The 22,211-nt window shown below is 42.2% G+C and overlaps 1 protein-coding gene across 11 annotated transcripts in view; it reads left to right on the top strand.

The window, feature by feature from the left end:
* LOC118389977 (neural cell adhesion molecule 1-like) overlaps positions 1 to 22,211 on the top strand; it is a 325,437-nt gene that overhangs the window by 239,370 nt on the left and 63,856 nt on the right. For 6 of the 11 annotated variants that reach the window (XM_052529806.1, XM_052529807.1, XM_035780053.2 and 3 more), the window contains exons 5-9: positions 420 to 557; positions 936 to 1,053; positions 4,609 to 4,769; positions 5,465 to 5,607; positions 21,231 to 21,381. In XM_052529806.1, the coding sequence (XP_052385766.1) occupies positions 420 to 557; positions 936 to 1,053; positions 4,609 to 4,769; positions 5,465 to 5,607; positions 21,231 to 21,381 (711 nt within the window). Of the gene's footprint in view, positions 1 to 419; positions 558 to 935; positions 1,054 to 4,608; positions 4,770 to 5,464; positions 5,608 to 16,002; positions 16,033 to 21,230; positions 21,382 to 22,211 lie in introns of all 11 variants that reach the window. The other 5 variants (XM_052529804.1, XM_052529805.1, XM_035780051.2 and 2 more) reach the window with 1 other exon arrangement.

The raw sequence follows: 22,211 nt of genomic DNA on the forward strand, positions 1-22,211 counted from the left end.
CTGTTGAGCAATGTAACAAAATCTCACAGTGAATAGTACAGCACTTAATTATCTAAATAAACATTGAAACAATGGACATACTGTATGTAAATTAACATTTTTTTCCAGTGGATGGATGGTAAAGCTTTCTTTTGATGAGTCTATATGTCACTAGTTTATCTGGTGGCGAGTTATTGACTGTATCGTGTGGTTCTAAAGATCATCTTCCCTCCACACCTATGTATAACTCATGACTATTTTTACATTGTAATATTGATGCTGGAAGGGGGCAAATGCAGCATTCAACTGTAACTCAGATCACGCCTCCTGAAGTCTCATTGTATGTGTGCCTTCCCATGTTGCCTTGTGTTAAACCTGCACCACCTATTGTTAATGATGGTTGAGCCTTCTCTCTTTCCTTTTCTTGTGATTGTTCACAGTTCGATTTAAGATCATGGGCAACAACCACCTCCAGATCCGAGGCATCAAGAAAACGGATGAAGGGGCGTACACCTGTGAGGCTCGTGTTATGGCCAGGGGAGAGATTGACCTGAAGATCATCAAGGTCATCATCAACGGTGAGTATCACATCCTCCCTCTCACCCTACCCCCTCTTTCTCCGCCTATGCTCTCACCCTGGGATTTGGATCTGAGCACACTTAGAATATAGTGTAGTTATAGATCCAATACTGTGCTATTATGAAGACCATTACAGAATTTTTAAAAAGAACACTCCTGTAACAAGCTTACAGTAACATTTATTTACTCCTATCATACTTAAAGCCAACCAGTATAGTGCATGATCTGATTATAAACAATTTTAAGACCTGTTTGAAGCACACAACAACCTTACATTGTCTTATCTTAGTGTCACAGTAGTATAATTAATTTCCTACTCACGTATACAGAGGTCATCTTTCAATAATGCTTGTGTCTACTGTATGTCTGTGTTTCAGTGCTCCCTAGCATCCGCACCAGGCAGTCGGAGGTGAATGCCACGGCGGACATAAACCAGTCTGTGATGCTGGCCTGTGACGCTGACGGCTTCCCTGAACCCACAGTCACCTGGGCCCGGTAAGTCACACCAACTATCTTGTCTTTCAAATCAAACCAAATGTTATTTGTCACATGTGCCGAATACAACAGGTGTAGTAAACCTTACAGTGCATTCAATGCTTTCTTACAAGCCATTAACCAACAGTGCGGTTCCATGAAAAATAAGTGTTAACCTGTTGCGACGAGCAATCCCGTATCCGGGAGCGTAATTATAGCCTCAAGCTCATTACCATAACGCAACGTTAACTATTCATGAAAATCGCAAATTAAATTAAATAAATATATTGGCTCACAAGCTTAGCCTTTTGTTAACAACACTGTCATCTCAGAGTTTCAAAAAATGCTTTTCAACCATAACTACACAAGCATTTGTGTAAGAGTATTGATAGCTAGCATAGCATTAAGCCTAGCATTCAGCAGGCAACATTTTCACAAAAACAAGAAAAGCATTCAAATAAAATCATTTACCTTTGAAGAACTTCAGATGTTTTCAATGAGGAGACTCTCAGTTAGATAGCAAATGTTCAGTTTTTCCAAAAAGATTATTTGTGTAGGAGAAATCGCTCCGTTTTGTTCATCAGGTTTGGCTAAGAAAAAAAACCAAAATTTCAGTCATTGCAACGCAAACTTTTTTCCAAATTAACTCCATAATATCTACAGAAACATGGCAAACGTTGTTTAGAATCAATCCTCAAGGTGTTTTTCACATATCTATTCGATGATAAGTCACTTGTGGCAGTTTGGTTTCTCCTCTGTTCAAAATGGAAAAATGCACGCACCTGGAGATTACGCAATAGTTTCGACGGAGGACACCGAGCGGACACCTGGTAAATGTAGTCTCTTATGGTCAATTTTCCAATGATATGCCTACAAATACGTCACAATGCTGCAAACACCTTGGGGAAACGACAGAAAGTGTAGGCTCATTCCTTGTGCATTCACAGCCATATAAGGAGACATTGGAACACAGCGCCTAAAAAATCTGGCTCACTTCCTGTATGAAATTTAATCTTGGTTTCGCCTGTAGCATTAGTTCTGTGGCACTCACAGAAAATATCTTTGCCGTTTTGGAAACGTCAGAGTGTTTTCTTTCCAAAGCTATAAATTATATGCATAGTCGAGCATCTTTTCGTGACAAAATATCTTGTTTAAAACGGGAACATTTTTCATCCAAAAATGAAATACTGCCCCCAGAGGTTCAAGAGGTTAAGTGAAAAATAGATAAGGAACAAATAACAAATAATTAAAGAGCAGCAGTAAAATAACAGTAGCGAGGCTATACCAAATCAAATAAATGTTTATTGGTCACATACACATGGTTAGAAAATGATATTGCGAGTGTAGAGAAATGCTTATGCTTCTAGTTCCGACAGTGCAGCAGTATCTAACATGTAATCTAACAATTCCACAAGAACTACCTAATGTACACAAATCTACAGTAAGTAAAGGAATGGAATAAGAATATATGCATATAAATATATGGATGAGCAATGACAGAGTGGCATAGGCACGATGCAATAGATGGTATAAAATACAGTATACTGTATACATATGGGATGAGTAATGCAAGATATGTAAACATTATTAAAGTGGCATTATTAAAGTGACTAGTGAGCCATGTATTAAAGTGGCCAATGATTGAAGTCTGTATGTAGGCAGTAGCCTCTCTGTGTTAGTGATGTTGTTAGTGATAGCTGTTTAACAGTCTGATGGCCTTGAGATAGAAGCTGTTTTTCGGTCCCAGCTTTGATAAACCTGTACTGACCTTGCCTTCTGGATGGTAGTGGTGTGAGCAGGCAGTGGCTCGGGTGGTTGTTATACTTGATGATCTTTTTGGCCTTGATGTGACATCGGGTGCTGTAGGTGTCATGGAGGGCAGGTTGTTTGCCCCCGGTGATGCGTGGGCGGTGCAGTTGCTGTACCAGGCAGTGATACAGCCCGACAGGATGCTCTCAATTGTACATCTGTCAAGGTTTGTGAGGGTTTTAGGGGACAAGCCAAATGTCTCCAGCCTCCTGAGGTTGAAGAGGCGCTGTTCCGCCTTCTTCACCACACTGTCTGTGTGGGTGGACCATTTCAGTTTGTCCACTGCTGTTCCGTCGATGTGGATAGGGGGTGCTTCTTCTGCTGTTTCCTGAAGTCCACGATCATCTCCTCTGTTTTGATGACGTTGCGTGAGAAGTTGTTTTTCTGACACCACACTCCGAGTGCTCTCACCTCCCTGTTGGCTGTCTCGTTGTTGGTAATCAAGCCCACTACTGTTGTGTCATCTCAAACTTGATGATTGAGTTGGAGGCGTGCATGGCCACACAGTCATTGGTGAACATGGAGTACAGGAGGGGGCTGAGCACGCACCATTGTGGGGCCCCAGTGTTGAGGATCAGCGAAGTGGAGGTGTTGTTTGCTACCTTTAACATCTTGGGGCGGCCCGTCAAGAGGTCCAGGACCCAATTACACAGGGCGTGGTTGAGACCCAGGGCCTCAACAGGGGGTATACATGAGGTACCGGTACAGAGTCAATGTGCAGGGGCATAGGTTAGTCAAGGTAATTGAGGTAATATGTACATAGAGGTCCTGGATGGCAGGATGTACTGGGCCGTACGCACGACCCTCTGTACTGCCTTGCGGTCCGAGGCCGAGCAGTTTCAGTACCAGGCAGTGATGCAGCGCTTTCATGAGCATAAATAAAGTGGCTTGTATCAGCTGGTTGGGGAGATCGAGGTTAATGTTGTTTTTTTGTAATCAAAGGGTAAGCATTCTCACAATAAAAGAAGAAATGGGTCAACAGTATGAATTCCATTTATCTAATTCCTTGAAGATGGCCAAAGCTCTCTTGTTTGATCTATCCTCAGCATAGCTGTTGACACAACTGGTATAGTGGGGGAAGAATTACAACACTACAGAGTTACTGTAGTGTTTCTCTAGTTTCTCTTGGAGTTTCAATGAATAAGAGGGATAGGAGGATGAGGAGACCCATCCGATCAGTGCTTGGCCTCAACAGAGGAGGAAGGAGAAAAGTGGGGTCGGGTGTCGGGAGGGGGGCCAGCAGCTCCCACCATTTGTAATTTATTTCATGGGCCGCTGATAGGCCTGTCATTTGGTATCCCTTGGAGAACGCTTCAGGATTGAAGCTCCTACAAGCATACAGATGAAGGACTGCTGTCCAAACACAGTGAATGCACGTCTGATTTAGAGTTCAAGGAAAGCTCAGAGGCATGTCGTGGTTCAAAGGGTGCCGAAAGAAATCCTTAAATCTTTAACTTGACATCATACAGTCTATCACCATCCTATGGATGTTGTCCCTTTGTAAAACAGCCATGATATATTTACAGTGCAGAGCCAGAGAAAGAAGTTAAAAAAAGCTTTGTGTACGATTTCTGACGGGGAGATCTGGTCCGACGCTTCAAAGACTTACGGTTCTGAGCCAAGCATTTTGTTTACCAACTGCTCAACTTTGAGATAAAGCCCCCAAACCGATCTTAGTCACAGACTGAAGAGGACTGTTTTTAGCTTCATGTTTTGGAGACAAAAGTCTGTGATGTGAACTCTGTGTTTCTGCCTCTCCCCCCTCAGTAATATCATTGTCCTTGAATCGGACGATAAATACAGCTTGAATGACGACGGCTCGGAGCTGATAATAAAGGATGTCAAGAAAGTGGATGAAGGAGATTACACATGCATTGCCCGGAACAAGGCTGGGGAGAAGGAGGAGGAAGTCAGCTTGAATGTGTTCGGTAAGAGTAAAATGATTCCCATTAACTGCAGTAAAAGACCTTTGCGTTTTTGTGCTTTTGAAATGTTTTTCTTGGTTTTACTATAGCGATGTGCATACAAGCAATACACATAACATTGGGAACGCCTTCCTAATATTGAGTTGCACCCCCTTTTGCCCTCAGAACAGCCTCAATTCGCCGTGGCATGGACTGTACACGGTGTCAAAGGTGTTCCACAGGGATGCTGGCCCATGTTGACTCCAATGCTTCCCACAGTTGTGTCAAGTTGGCTGGATGTCCTTTGAGTGGTGGACCATTCTTGATACACATGGGAAACTGTTGAGCGGGAAAAACACAGCAGCGTTATTGTTCTTGACACACTCAAATCGGTGCGCCTGGCACCTACTACCATACCCCGTTCAAATTTACTTAAATCTTTTGTATTGCCCATTTACACTTTGAATGGTGCACATACACATACATATCTTAATTGTCTCAAGGCTTAAAAATCATTATTTAACCTATCCCCTCCCCTTCAGCTACACTGATTTGAAGTGGATTTAACCAGTGACATCAATAAGGGCTTATAGCTTTCACCTGGATTCACCTGGTCTGTCTATGTCATGAAAAGAGCAGTTGTTCCTAATGTTTTGTACACTGACTGTATATTCCATTGGCATCTATCAATTTATTGTATTTTTTTCCTTTTTATCTAGTGCAACCCAGGATCACCTACCTGGACAATCAGACTGCATCAGAGCTGGAGGAGCAGATCACCCTGACTTGCGAGGCCTCTGGAGACCCCACTCCCACCATCACCTGGAGCTTTGGCCGGAGGTTCTTCACAGAGGGAGAGCAGGTACTGGTGTCTGGGGACCAGGGACGGGCATATTAACCAGGGGCCCGAGCTGTGGTGGACAGGATGTGTCAATAAGAGTGCCAACTACTGCCAACTGAATATTGATATAAAAACTTAAAGACAAGCACAGCTCCATTTCATCCATGGTATTATACCAAACGCCTTTCAAAAGTCCCGTTGAGCCAGTCCAACAGTAATAGCCAGTGGACATGTACTAGTCTGTCCTGGTGGTTTCATGCATGGTTTCTTCGTGTAAAGGAACCTCTAAACAGGATTTACCAGGTGTGATATTCAGATGGTCAGGTAATGCAACTCCATATACGTGAAGAATTAAAGCCCTGATAGAATCGAGCAGATGCAAGTCCTGTCATCCGCTAAAAAATCCCTGTCACTTTTTGCCCCCTTAACGTCTGATCTTATTAGGGTTTGACACTTTGATGATGCTGTTTGCATGGTCACTGTGAATCATAGATTACACTCAATTCCCCCCCACCTCTTTCATCCTCTACCCAGTGTTCATTTGGAGACATGTGTTTCAGGGCATGGTCCTATCTGACGCTCCACTAGAAGGCTTTCATATCCCTTTACAACCAGCCGCTCCAAGTCATACTGTAGCTTTACTCAAACAATGAAAGAAATGCAGCAACATCAGCGATCCCTGAACCCCAGGTGCAGCTGCATCTCTCAGCATATTTCACCCAGACAAATGTAATTAGAAATTCCACATCAGTTGTTAAGCATCATTTCATGTTTTCTCATCCAAACGCAATCAAGCAATATCTATTGACAACTGCAAACAGCTCTTATCAATATTCAGCCATGGTGAGAAACTCTTTTCCCACTTTACACTCTCACTTTTACACTCACTTTCACACTCTTCTTCTGCTTTGCTCTTTTTCTCTCTCTATCTCTCTTACTAGGACAGAGGCATATCAAATTCCCCTGCAATTACTTTAGTCTCTTTGCACCTCTGCATTTCCGCTCTGTGTTGCACTCTTACTAATTATAAGCACTTCGGAAGGGGCATATGTGTGCATTGGAATGCTTGGAGCAGAAAGCATTTTATAAAGGAAAGAAATAGGTTTTATACGTGGACTCTGAGTAAAGTTTGATTTTTGATATATATTTTTTTATCCACTCACTCAATCCCTAGGTCAGTGTGTCCCCTTTAGTATAGTTTGTACCTTGTTTCTTTACTTTAAAAACGTGGATGTTTACATAGGCACCAGATGCATTTGACAAGTCAAGGTGTGACTAAGACTATGCATTATCTTAAGGACACGGAGCGGCATTAGCATTTTCTTCAAAGGGCAGATTTGATTCCAGATTGTGCGTGTGTATCTACATGCGGTTATGCATCTCTGTCCCTGCCAGCATTATGCTCCTGTTCTCCTTTTAGGAGAACAGGAGCTCTCAGCAGAATGATATGATATATTACACACCGTCTACTGTATATATGAATAGCCCACCACTGTGTATATTCCTATCTTGCAAGAATGTCAGATTCAAAGGCATTATCGCTGTTCTGCATTTAGAGTAAAGGAAAAGAACCTAATTTCAAGCCTATTTTCATGCTCTTATTGCTGCATTCTGATGGTGTCGTCGGCTTTTCTAAACCCATCTTTCAAATCAAATCAAATCAAATGTTATTTGTCACATACACATGGTTAGCAGATGTTAATGCGAGTGTAGCGAAATGCTTGTGCTTCAAGTTCCGACAATGCAGTAATAACCAACAAGTAATCTAACTAACAATTCCAAAACTACTGTCTTATACACAGTGTAAGGGGATAAAGAATATGTACATAAGGATATATGAATGAGTGATTGTACAGAGCAGCATAGGCAAGATACAGTAGATGGTATCGAGTACAGTATATACATATGAGATGAGTATGGAAACAAAGTAGCAGAGTTAAAGTGGCTAGTGATACATGTATTACATAAGGATGCAGTCGATGATATAGAGTACAGTATATACGTATGCATATGAGATGAATAATGTAGGCTAAGTAACATTATATAAGGTAGCATTGTTTAAAGTGGCTAGTGATATATTTACATAATTTCCCATCAATTCCCATTGTTAAAGTGGCTGGAGTTGTGTCAGTGTGTTGGCAGCAGCCACTCAATGTTAGTGGTGGCTGTTTAACAGTCTGATGGCCTTGAGATAGAAGCTGTTTTTCAGTCTCTCGGTCCCAGCTTTGATGCACCTGTACTGACCTCGTCTTCTGGATGATAGCGGGGTGAACAGGCAGTGGCTCGGGTGGTTGATGTCCTTGATGATCTTTATGGCCTTCCTGTAACATCGGGTGGTGTAGGTGTCCTGGAGGGCAGGTAGTTTGCCCCCGGTGATGCATTGTGCAGACCTCACTACCCTCTGGAGAGCCTTACGGTTGAGGGCGGAGCAGTTGCCGTACCAGGCGGTGATACAGCCCGCCAGGATGCTCTCGATTGTGCATCTGTAGAAGTTTGTGAGTGCTTTTGGTGACAAGCCGAATTTCTTCAGCCTCCTGAGGTTGAAGAGGCGCTGCTGCGCCTTCTTCACGGTGCTGTCTATGTGAGTGGACCAATTCAGTTTGTCTGTGATGTGTATGCTGAGGAACTTAAAACTTGCTCCCCTCTCCACTACTGTTCCATCGATGTGGATAGGGGGGTGTTCCCTCTGCTGTTTCCTGAAGTCCACAATCATCTCCTTAGTTTTGTTGACGTTGAGTGTGAGGTTATTTTCCTGACACCACACTCCGAGGGCCCTCACCTCCTCCCTGTAGGCCGTCTCGTCGTTGTTGGTAATCAAGCCTACCATTGTTGTGTCGTCCACAAACTTGATGATTGAGTTGGAGGCGTGCGTGGCCATGCAGTCGTAGGTGAACAGGGAGTACAGGAGAGGGCTCAGAACGCACCCTTGTGGGGCCCCAGTGTTGAGGATCAGCGGGGTGGAGATGTTGTTGCCTACCCTCACCACCTGGGGGCGGCCCGTCCAGTACCCAGTTGCACAGGGAGGGGTCGAGACCCAGGGTCTCGAGCTTGATGACGAGCTTGGAGGGTACTATGGTGTTGAATGCCGAGCTGTAGTCGATGAACAGCATTCTCACATAGGTATTCCTCTTGTCCAGATGGGTTAGGGCAGTGTGCAGTGTGGTTGAGATTGCATCGCCTGTGGACCTATTTGGGCGGAAAGCAAATTGGAGTGGGTCTAGGGTGTCAGGTAGGGTGGAGGTGATTATGGTCCTTGACTAGTCTCTCAAAGCACTTCATGATGACGGAAGTGAGTGCTACAGTTACCTTAGCTTTCTTGGGAACAGGAACAATGGTGGCCCTCTTGAAGCATGTGGGAACAGCAGACTGGTATAGGGATTGATTGAATATGTCCGTAAACACACCGACCAGCTGGTCTGCGCATGCTCTGAGGGCGCGGCTGGGGATGCCGTCTGGGCCTGCAGCCCTGCGAGGGTTAACACGTTTAAATATCTTACTCACCTCGGCTGCAGTGAAGGAGAGACCGCATGTTTTCGTTGCAGGCCGTGTCAGTGGCACTGTATTGTCCTCAAAGCGGGCAAAAAAGTTATTTAGTCTGCCTGGGAGCAAGACATCCTGGTCCGTGACTGGGCTGGATTTCTTCTTGTAGTCCGTGATTGACTGTAGACCCTGCCACATGCCTCTTGTGTCTGAGCCGTTGAATTGAGATTCTACTTTGTCTCTGTACTGACGCTTAGCTTGTTTGATAGCCTTGCGGAGGGAATAGCTGCACTGTTTGTATTCGGTCATGTTACCAGACACCTTGCCCTGATTAAAAGCAGTGGTTCGCGCTTTCAGTTCCATGCGAATGCTGCCATCAATCCACGGTTTCTGGTTAGGGAATGTTTTAATCGTTGCTATGGGAACGACATCTTCAACGCACGTTCTAATGAACTCGCACACCGAATCAGCGTATTCGTCAATATTGTTATCTTACGCAATTAGAAACATATCCCAGTCCACGTGATGGAAGCAGTCTTGGAGTGTGGAGTCAGCTTGGTCGGACCATCGTTGGACAGACCTCAGCGTGGGAGCCTCTTGTTTTAGTTTCTGTCTGTAGGCAGGGATCAACAAAATGGAGTCGTGGTCAGCTTTTCAGAAAGGGGGCGGGGCAGGGCCTTATATGCATCGCGGAAGTTAGAGTAACAATGATCCAAGGTTTTTCCACCCCTGGTTGCGCAATCGATATGCTGATAAAATTTAGGGAGTCTTGTTTTCAGATTAGCCTTGTTAAAATCCCCAGCTACAATGAATGCAGCCTCCGGATAAATGGTTTCCAGTTTGCAAAGAGTTAAATAAAGTTCATTCAGAGCCATCGATGTGTCTGCTTGGGGGTATATACGGCTGTGATTATAATCGAAGAGAATTCTCTTGGTAGATAATGCGGTCTACATTTGATTGTGAGGAATTCTAAATCAGGTGAACAGAAGGATTTAAGTTCCTGTATGTTTCTTTCATCACACCATGTCTCGTTAGCCATAAGGCATACGCCCCCGCCCCTCTTCTTACCAGAAAGACGTTTGTTTCTGTCGGCGCGATGCGTGGAGAAACCCGTTGGCTGCACCGCCTCGGATAGCGTCTCTCCAGTGAGCCATGTTTCCGTGAAGCAAAGAACGTTACAGTCTCTGATGTCCCTATGGAATGCTACCCTTGCTCAGATTTCATCAACCTTGTTGTCAAGAGACTGGACATTGGCAAGAAGAATGCTAGGGAGTGGTGCACGGTGTGCCCGTCTCCGGAGTCTGACCAGAAGACCGCCTCGTTTCCCTCTTTTTCGGAGTCGTTTTTTTGGGTCGCTGCATGGGATCCATTCCGTTGTCCTGGTTGAAAGGATCCGCGTCGCGAAAAACATATTCTCGGTCGTACTGATGGTGAGTTGACGCTGATCTTATATTCAGTAGTTCTTCTCGACTGTATGTAATGAAACCTAAGATGACCTGGGGTACTAATGTAAGAAATAACACGTAAAAAAAATTAAAAAAAACTGCATAGTTTCCTAGGAACGCGAAGCGAGGCGGCCATCTCTGTCGGCGCCGGAAGTACCGGATCTTTTAGTGTTCGATTCTGATTGTGAGTTGTGTAAGAAAAGTCTGCTGGATTAGTCCGTTGAGAGAGATAATGTTTCCTTCTAGTTCAAGTGGTGTTTAAACATTTTAAACATTAAGCACTTTATAATTACCTTTTCATTTATAAGCGACCTGGTTTATTCACTACACCGTATGTCAGTAATTATCCCTGGAATAAAACTTTGAAAACTAGCTCTCTGCTTCTTGTACAGAATCTCAAAGCATGTTTCTCCGCAGAGAATCTTACTATTACTGTTTTTACACCGTAAGATATGAGTCTGAGGGGGAAAGTTTCCAAAGTACTTCAAAAGTGCATCAATAATTCTCTGTGAGACAACAATGTGGTGCGTTGCTTTACATCAGAAAGTGCAAAGAGAATATTTGATTCACATTTGCTATTGGAATAAACAAGATCTTTGGTGGTGTATATAGTCATATAGAGCCTTGGTAAAGTATTCAGACCCCTTGACTTTTTCCTCTTTTTACAGCCTTATTCTAAAAGTGATTAAACTAAACAATTTATTTAACAATCAACACACAATACCCCATAATGACAAAGCGAAAACCTTATTTAGATACACTACCGTTCAAAAGTTTGGGGTCACTTAGAAATGTCCTTGTTTTTGAATGAAAAGCTGATTTTTGTACATTAAAATAACACCAAATTGATCAGAAATACAGTGTAGACATTGTTAATGTTGTAAATGACTATTGTAGTTAGAAACGGCAGATTTGTTATGGAATATCTACATAGGCGTACAGAGGCCCATTATCAGCAAACATCACTCCTGTGTTCCAATGGCAAGTTGTGTTAGCTAATCCAAGTTTATAATTTTAAAAGGCTAATTGATCATTAGAAAACCCTATTGCAATTATGTTAGCACAGCTGAAAACTGTTGTCCTCATTAAAGAAGCAATACACCTGGCCCTTCTTTAGACTAGTTGAGTATCTGGAGCATCATCATTTGTGGCTTCCATTACAGGTTCAAAATGGCCAGAAACAAAGAACTTTCTTCTGAAACTCGTCAGTCTATTCAGTTTCTAAGAAATTAAGGCTATTCCATGCGAGAAATTGCCAAGAAACTGAAGATCTTGTACAACGCTGTGGACTACTCCCTTCACAGAACAGCGCAAACTGGCCCTAACCAGAATAGAAAGAGGAGTGGGAGACCCCGGGGCAGAACTGAGCAAGAGGACAAGTACATTAGAGTGTCTAGTTTGAGAAACAAACGCCTCACAAGTCCTAAACTGGTAGCTTCATTAAATAGTACCCGCAAAACCCCAGTCTCAACGTTGACTGTGAAGAGGCGACTCCGGGATGCTGGCCTTCTGCAGCAGAGGTAACTCTGGGTCTTCCTTTCCAGTGGCGGCCCTCATGAGAGACAGTTTCATCATAGCCCTTGATGGTTTTTGCACTGCACTTGAAGAAAATGTCAAAGTTATTGACATATTTCCCATTGACTAACCTTCATTACTTAAAGTAATGATGGACTGTTGTTTCTCTTTATTTATTTGAGCTGGTCTTGCCATACTATGGACTTGGTATTTTACCAAATAGGGCTATCTTCTGTATACCACCCCTACCTTGTCACAATACAACTGATTGGCTCAAATGCATTAAGAAGGAAAGAAATTCCACAAATTAACTTTTAACAAGGCACACCTGTTAATTGAAATGCATTCCAGTGTGCAAAACTATCATCACGGCAAAGGGTGGCTACTTTGAAGATTCCCAAATCTAAAATATATTTTGATTTGTTTAACACTTTCTTGGTTACGACATGATTCCATATGTGTTATTTCATAGTGTTGATGTATTCACTGTTCTTCTACAATGTAGGCAATAGTAAAAATAACAAAAAACCCTGGAATGAGTAGGTGTGTCCAAACTTTTGACTGGGATTGTATATACACACAGTATATTCACAATACCTAGTATAATGTGGCATCAACTACTAATAGGCCCAATATACAGTACCTTAACACACTTAGTCGCCTCTCTTGTGTGTAGTCTCAGGAAGACTCAGTTATCTCAGCATTCTACATCTGGGTCACGCTGCCCTACTTTGGTTTAGATGGACAATCCAACCATTTTAATGTAGATGACAAGAGAGAGTGCTGAAAGAGGCCCTGTGAACAACAAGAATAAAAGTTGAAACCAAAAGCGACTAGAGGAGGAAGGAAGAGAGTTACATTTAAAATAAAACGTTTTCAGGGAGACAGTTATTTTATTGGTGGTAGTAGTGTGAGAAGTGGCTTGAACAGAGATGGTTTTGAGATTTTGGCCTGTCATGAAAGACGCCCTGCATCCTCTTCAGTGGGATGGACCGTCTACGGCAAACGTACATTAGATTCTACATTTCAAATAGACCCCTATCCCTATAGCCCTTGCAGACACTCACTTTCTCCCTTCCACTCTTATAGCTGTGTTGTGGTTTTGTGTTGTTTCCACACCTCTCTTATCACCAGTATATGCTCCATGTTTTAAGAGGTCTTCTCACAACTGGACACCTATTAAAACATGTCTCCTTAACCACTATGAAATAAGAATTGTGCGTCACTCAAAACACCAACCACTGCTGTTAATCCTCAATTACTTTTATGGTGGCTCGCTACCTGAGATGTTGCTTTAAACACACAACTGATACTCTATTCAATCCACAGGACCATAGGTTAATGCATATGCATGCAGTATGACGGTCACAAGCCCATAGAGTTCATCAAGCCATTGCAATGTCAACAAACACAGAATAGATAGCAAATGTCCAACTTAGCATTTATCCTCAGTTGAACTGGGACTAGTGGTTGCCAGGCTCAAATAACATTCTTGAAGCTTTCTTATGCTGATGGCTCTCTTGGCTTCTTTGACAGCGCCGGTAGCTGGAAGCTTAGACGTTTAAATATGATGTGTGAATGTCTTGCAGCATTTCCTTCACTAAAAAGTCATGCTTGACTCCATAATAAGTAGCCGGGTAATGCTTTATAAAGGGCTGGCTGTGCAGGAGGCACATCATGATGAAGTTTACTCTAGACTCTGATCTTTTGTCAGTTTTGTATTTTCCCCATAAATATTTAAGTTTAGTATTAGGGGAGGGGAAGCTGATCCTAGATCTGTATCTAGGGGAAACTTCACCCCAGAGCCATCAAGATGATGTGGAGGAAGGTGTCAAAACACCTCCCAGCTCACACTCCCCTCAATGACCATGCAGGAGGAAATGGATAACTGGAAATCAGTAGGCAACACCACCATCCCTTGCTTGAGATCACAGGAGATGCTCCATCATGCTATATTTATCATGTTATATTTATCATTTATCACAGATTTTGAATACTTTTTGTAATAATAATAGAACTGACTATTAACGTTTTATCTTCACTTGATTGATATTCTAGATTGTATTGTCGTATCTGGACCATCTTCCCTTCTGGTAAGGTGTATTACTCTAGATTGAAGGAAGTCACTTTAATTAAGAATCCCATGCCACTTACAATTCCCAATGTCATATATCAGTGGAAATCAATGGAACCAGTCCAAGTCAACAGTGCATACATGACAGTCTTGTCTAAAACTTATAACACCGTCCTCCACTAACACGGATGATCCACCTGGATAACATTGCTTTGTCACTGCTCACTAACCCCAGTGTCTATCTCCTCCCTTTCACTCTGTATCTGTCTGCCTCTTTTTTCTGGGTGTCACCGAGGATTTTATTTACCGCCCTCTGTAATGGGAAAAACCTGCTGTTCCTGTGATAAAAGCTGTCAAAGATTCCGTTGGTTCTTTGTCATTCCGTCATCTGTCATTGAACCAGTTCCTTCCTACCTATCTCCATCTTCCATTCATGTCCCTTTTGATTTATCAGAGTTGTGGATCAAATCTATGAGATTGCGCATCTATATTCATCATGACACGTTCCACCAAAGAATTCATCTATTGATTCCTAATTTATCTCAAACTAAAATGGACTGCATGAAAACCATCTGGCAAGAAATAATGTTTTTGTACAATCTTTCAATACAGCAAACATCAGGGGTTGTATAACAAATTATTTTAGGAAGAAAAGTTCATATAAGGGGTTCTTTAAATATATTACTTTAATTAGTATAAATGTTAAAACCTAAAGGTAATAATCAAGGTGTAGAATATCCTCGCAACAATATTGGCTACTGATTAGGCAAACAATGTCTTGCTCAAAATTAGTGTCAATGCCCTCATATTTCATTAATTAGCATTTAGCGTCTTAATAAGAGAGCCTCCCATCATGCATTGCAGAGCTTCCTTTCATGGTTTGGCATTTTGATCACTTGTCAGCGTACATGTCCCGTGGTGCAGGTGACCTTTGGGATGATGGGGTGAAAGAACAGCCTTGTCAGAATGCTGTTGGTTTGACACCTTTCGTCACGGAATATCACAAATCCCCCTTAAAAAAATGTTTTCATCCTATTCCAGCCCTGAAACTGCGTATCCAGTGTGTGTCCTTTGGTTGTTGATGATGATGCTGTTGTTTTTGTTATTGCTTGTGATGAGATGATAACATGGAAAACTAAAAATGACAAAGCTGAAGCTGTTGGAAGCTGCTAAAGTAATAAAATAAAATGTTTGAGGGCAATTTTAAAACAAAATCTAGATAAGTCATCATTGGCTTAAATGTTTAAATGGCCATGTCCGAATACCCAGACTTGCATTAAAAAATGAAGGAATTTTGAGTGTGAAAAAATATATTGTTTTATAGAATGTGAAATTTCGAACTGTAGTATGCTTTAAATGGCTGGATGCTATACTCTTTTCAGCTTTCATTTAGTATTAATTCAATGCATGCTTTTGAGGTAGAGAATAATCTTTTCATACCCACGACTTTACCAGAGACATGCAGTACCAAAATGAATGAATGAATGGCAGGAAAACAACACAGCTGTGCATTAGATGGCGCCACCTCAGTTTGGGTGAGTCTAGTATGTTGATATTTGTTGCTTACTGCATACAATTTTACTAAACAGTACATTCTAAATAGTATGTAATTAGTAAGTGTGTAGTTTTAGTAAGTCATAGGCAAGACAGATTTCGGACATGGCCATGTTTTATTTACGCTTCTTTAACATGTATTTTCTCATTAAACCCCATGCATCTTTGTTTTGAACATGAGCTAATTTCACTGGACCTCTACAGGTAAAATACAGCCTGTATCAGCAGCAACTAACATGTGCATTTCAATGCAATGCATGTCTTGAGCTTTGTGTTTGAGGGTTAATTTTTAAAGGCTTTTTCCCCCGCTGTTTTGTGTGTTGTTCCCTGTGTGTTTGTCCTCTCCAGGCTTCTTGGACTCGGCCCGAGACGTTCGAGGTATGGCTGCTGAACACGTAGCCAGACTCCAGATCCAGTGCTTCACACTGGATCTAGACAAACCCTGTTCACTGCAGAGCATCAGTGTTGGCTTTTTTTCCCCAAAGCCTTTTCTCAAACTCTCCAAAATCTACCACAAATATGATTCCAGACTAATGAAGTCAAATTCGGGTTTATGAAATGAGACGCTTCCTTTTGAACGTCCATTTTTAATTAGATGTTCTGATTGCTAATTTGCAACTTGCCCTCAAGTTCAGTCCCTCCTCATTTTGCATTCATTCCTCTCATATCGTTGGTTTCATAACCACTTATTAGGAAGGTGTCGACAGTTCCCCCATAGCTGCAGATGCTCCAGGTCTACTTCCGTGTAGCTGTTTTCATTCCCATTCATGGTGTGATAACTGCCAGGCTCGTCCCCATGACTGCGAGTCCTGTTTAGCCAGGCAACATTGAAAAACCTCAATTAGCCAACACTCTCTGCTCTGCCGTGGACCAAGCCAAGCCAATCTAGCTGAGCCTTTTGAAAACACTAACCAGCCATGCTGTAGACTGCACAAGAAAACCCTAAAATAGAGATGCACCTTAATATTGTCTACTCCACTGCTTGTTAGAAAGAAAGAAAAATAAATAATATAAGAAGAATTCAAGAAATGCTTATGCCTTTGTGGTAAATATCCGAGGCATTTACTCAACAATCTCAATGTCTCTGTCACATTAGGCATAACTGTTGATTTTGTTTGAATATTCATCAACATGTGTTCTGTGTTTATAATGAATGGTTCAGTGACATATGAATGGTGTGGATTGGGGAAAATAAGTTTCCCAGAGTTTTAACTACAGATGAAAACTCCCAGTTATCATCTTACAAGCCGTTATTAATGAATCCCACTGCATGTACAAAAAAAATACTCTGAAGTTCTGTTCATTGGAAAACATAGCTTCTTGTATCTATAACATCTTCATTATTAATTCAGGTCTCAGTTGATCTTTACTCTGGCATCCAACCATGAATTCACATCAGAAAACCCAAATGTCAGTTTTTAGGTTTTGAGTATCAGTTCAGGAAGATGGCCATGTAGCCTAGATAATCACCCCACAGCCAACATACTGGATCTTCATAACTGAAATTCTGATAATTCAGAATTCAAATAATTTAATTCACATACAAAAGTATGTGGACACCCCTTCAAATGTGTGGATTCGGCTATTTCAGCTGCACCCATTGCTGACAGATGTATAAAATCAAGCACACAGAATGGCCCGTTCTGAAGAACTCAGTGAATATCAACGTGGAACCATCATAGGATGCCACCTTTCCAACAAGTCAGTTCACCAAATGTCTGCCCTGCTAGAGCTGCCCCGGTCAACTGTAAGTGCTATTATTGTGAAGTGGAAATGTCTACGAACAACGATTCCAGACTAATGAAGTCCAATTCGGGTTTATGAAATGAGACACTTCCTTTTGAACGTCCATTTTACATTAGATGTTCTGATTGCAAATTTGCAACTTGCTCTCAAGTTCAGTCCCTCCTCATTTTGCATTAATTCCTCTCATATCGTTGATTTCATAACCACATATTAGGAAGGCGTCGACAGTGGTAGGCCCCACAAGCTCACAGAACGGGACTACAGAGTGCTGAAGCGCGTAGTGTGTAAAAATCATCTGTCCTCGGTTGCAACACTCACTACCGAGTTCCAAACTCCCTCTGAAAGTAATGTCAACACAATGCCTGTTTGTCAGGAGCTTCCTGAAATGGGTTTCAATGGCAGAGCAGATCACCTTGCGGAATGCCAAGCGTCGGCTGGAGTGGCGTAAAGCTCGCCGCCATTTGACTCTGGAGCAGTGGAAACGCATTCGCTGGAGGGAATCACACTTCACCATCTGACAGTCTGATGGACGAATATGGTTTTGGCGTATGCCAGGAGAAAGCTACCTGCTGCAATGCATAGTGTCAACTGTAAATTATGGTGGCGGATGAATAATGGTCTGGGGCTGTTTTGATGGTTTGGGCTAGGCCCCTAAGTTCCAGTGAAGGGAAATCTGAATGCTCCAGCATACAATGACATTCTAGACGATTATGTGCTTCCAACTTTGAGGCAACAGTTTGGGGTAGGGTCCTTTCCTATTTCAGCAGGACAATGCCCCGTGCACAAAGCGAAGTTCACACAGAAATGGTTTGTCGAAGATTTTGACTCGCCTGCACAGAGCCCTGACCTAATCCCCTCGAACACCTTTGAGATTATATGGAACGCCGACTGCGAGCCAGGCCTAATCGCCCAACATCAGTGCCCAACCTCACTAATGCTGAATGGAAGCAAGTCCCCTCAGAAATGTTCGTGGAAAGCCTTCCCAGAAGAGTGAAGGCTGTTATAGCTGCAAAGGGGGGACCAACTCCATATTGCCCATGATTTTGGAATGAGATTTTGGAATGAGATTTTAGACGAGCAGGTGTCCACATACTTTTGGTTATGTAGTGTATTTTGGCCCTCCAATGCTTAGCTAATTTTAGCTTAGCTTCAGTAGATAACTAGTGTTGCTAAATCCTTATTTTCAGATGCCCAGTAGTGTTCCAGCTGTCGTAGTCCCTGGTATTATAGACACATAGTTTGTAGGAAAAGTAGTTTGCATTCCACATAATGTCATACCATGTCTTTGCTTTTGATATTTGGAATAAGCTGCTCTGATCTTTTCACCATTGTTTGAGTCAACATTTGCCTCATGTACGCTGGTAGTGTCAATTACTGACATGGGCACCATGGGTAAAGGATTTATCCATGCTTTCTTGGGTTCACCCTCAATACGACGGGTCAGTTGGTCAGTTTAGCAAAACCCCACTGTAAGTGTGTCACGGCGTCCGTAGCACACTCTAGTCTGGCCTCCTTCAGACATGACACCTTTTGAGAGAGAAGCGAGACACCCATCCCCAGCGGGCACGACCGTTTCTGAATTCTTGGTGAGACATCGAGCTGGGTTTTTCACTCTTGTTCCTGGGCTCAGCCAGCCATCCTATTTTCCTTGAACTTTTATTAGAATGAGAAAAGGGGTTGGCAGAATGATGCTTCTGCACTTTTTATTAGAGGAGATAAGAGCCACAGACACAGAATTGTATTATGGGACCACATTGCAAAGCCTCCCTTTTGCAAAGCTCCCTCACTCTCTCTCTCTCCTGTTCCTCTTGATATGTGACAACACAAGAATATCTGCACGAGGGGAAGGTGTGACATGAATCGTGCCTCAGCTTTGCTAGCGTGCGACCGACCCTCACAATGTAAAGCAATGTCCACACTGCATATATATTACATTTTCCCCCCGCCTCGGAACACATGTAATAAGAAAGGCCCTGCATGTGTAGCTTACCACCAATTACTTGTCGAGGAAGCTGCTATGTAGACAGCCCTGCATACTAACAGGTTATGGAGTGTGAGGCATAAACGGGATGGGATCCACGCTCCAAAAAGCCTGTCTATAATTTAAAGAACTCAATGTCTTTGGATCATGACTAAGCCATCCCACCTTAAATCGACTTACCGAATAGATTGAATTGCAAAGCCCCAAATGTGCGATACAGACCAAATCCCCTCTGGCCATTGAACAAGTAATTTGTGGACTTAAGAAGACCTCCCAAAGGGTGTTACATGATGTCATACATACAGTAATAAACAAGTTCTGTCTCAGAAACATTGACCTGAAGATCATTTGCTGACTATTCCCCACAACTGATCCAATAATTAGATTGATGTAGATTGATGATGTACATGTCAGTGATATTGATTGAATGATACTGTGAGATGCATAGACTTTCCAGATAAGTTATGATGCACCCTTTACTCATTTGTTAGTGTCACCACACCTATTTTCATACTGGCGTCCTGCTTGCCATGAAACATTTGTTAGTGTCACCACACCTATTTTGATACTGGCGTCCTGCTTGCCATGAAACATTTGTTAGTGTCACCACACCTATTTTCATACTGGCGTCCTGCTTGCCATGAAACATTTGTTAGTGTCACCACACCTATTTTCATACTGGCGTCCTGCTTGCCATGAAACATTTGTTAGTGTCACCACACCTATTTTCATACTGGCGTCCTGCTTGCCATGAAACATTTGTTAGTGTCACCACACCTATTTTCATACTGGCGTCCTGCTTGCCATGAAACATTTGTTAGTGTCACCACACCTATTTTCATACTGGCGTCCTGCTTGCCATGAAACATTTGTTAGTGTCACCACACCTATTTTCATACTGGCGTCCTGCTTGCCATGAAACATTTGTTAGTGTCACCACACCTATTTTCATACTGGCGTCCTGCTTGCCATGAAACGTTTGTTAGTGTCACCACACCTATTTTCATACTGGCGTCCTGCCATGAAACATTTGCAAGATGGCGTGACTTAGTTTAATGTGTTTAAGTCTACTACTGACAGTACGAGCATGATGAACATCTTACATCTTTTGACAGCTTATCTAATAGGGTTTCAGCTGGCATGACTAATACATCTATTAAAATGTGTCAGGGAAGAGACTTCTCAACGGTTAAAACGGGTCAATTAACTTTCATGTTTTCCTTGATATCAGTGTGTGCCATTCATTAACCAATCTTCCCATTAAATGCCATATGTTTTTACAGTGCTGCACAGTCATTCTCACGACTCAGAGAAGATAACACAGTAGGGATGGCCTCATGTATCAATTCTGAATCTATTATTCAAATAAAATAAAAGCTGAAGTGTGTGGAATGCTGTTTAGAAAATAGTCAGAGTGTTAGTACCTTAACAAGTAGATGTATTTCTGCTCATTGGTGTGAAGCTGTGTGAAGCTGTGTGAAGCCCAAAGCAAGCTGGAAGTATAGCTGTTGGATTTGTTTTCAGACATGCTTTTAGAAAACCTGCTGCATTGATTTGCTCCATTATTGATGTGTTTGGTTTTCCCGCCACCTCCTGCAATGCAGCCCAGATAATATCTAAAAACATCCGGTGGATGTTTGCCATCTTTATTTGGCAGTATTTTGTTAAGGAATTGTGTAGAAAAAGACAAATCTAGGAAAATGAAATTCTGTCCAAATTCTGACAGGTGCACAGAAAAAAATACATTTTAAAACCGAAGAAAGAAGGTTGCACCTTAAGTGGTCAAGTAATCCAAAAACATGAAATAGTCAAAGTGTTCATTGTGGTTCTTCTCTTTTCTTCCTCGTAGAGTCTTGATGGGAACGTAATGGTGCGTAGTCACGCACGGGTGTCCTCTCTAACCCTAAAGTACGTGCAGTTCACCGATGCTGGCCAGTACCTCTGCACTGCCCGCAACTCCATTGGTCAGGACCAGCAGACCATGTACCTGGAAGTGCGCTGTAAGACACCTATCTGTCTCTATTAACTTTTCACATCACACCTCACATCCGTTTTCACTGATACCATTTTTTACCAGTATCTTCAAAAGTTTCCTGAATCTTCACGACCATTTGCAAATAACAATTTTATACTTTATCGATGAGATTGTCATGGAGAGGGATATTCCAAGAAATTCTTGCTGGATCAGAAGTTACCAAAAGACACCTACTCTTGAATTTGACACACTTTACACCAGAAGACATGGACCCATGACCTTTGACCCTTTGATTTTCCTTTCTACTGTGTCAGTAGATTTTAATGGATTGTTCACAGTATCTAGAACTCTGTAAGGACAGCTTTGTAGGCTTGCCAAAGATTGAATTGAATTTTCTGGCTTACAAACGGAATATGGGCTAGTAAATTTCAATGTTAATGAGTTCCAGACGCATCAGATTACAGTCACAGCCAGCTAACGGTACATAACACAGAGCTGTGCACAGGCAAGTGAGAGCCAAATCATGCGTAATCTCATTTTTGCACATTCAAATGTTCCATGAATATGGAGAAGGAAGAGAGAGAAAAAAAAATACAGTATGTACCCAATAATGAACGTCTAATTGGATTAAATTCCCTTTCCCCAAACACAGGCAATCTGCTCCGAAAACCAGATAGCATCACAATAAACAATTGATAGGATTGTGAGGACTAGCGTTTAGCCGGAGTCTGGCTAGTGGGTAATCAGGTTGTTAGTTCAGTGTTGCACAGTAATTAGTGAAAATAAAAGGTGCTTTGTCTTGAGCAGAGCTCTCTCCCTCCAAAATTAAACTCAACCAGATTGTACAATCAGGAC

Source organism: Oncorhynchus keta, chromosome 11, assembly GCF_023373465.1.
Source record: "Oncorhynchus keta strain PuntledgeMale-10-30-2019 chromosome 11, Oket_V2, whole genome shotgun sequence".
NCBI lineage: Eukaryota > Metazoa > Chordata > Actinopteri > Salmoniformes > Salmonidae > Oncorhynchus > Oncorhynchus keta.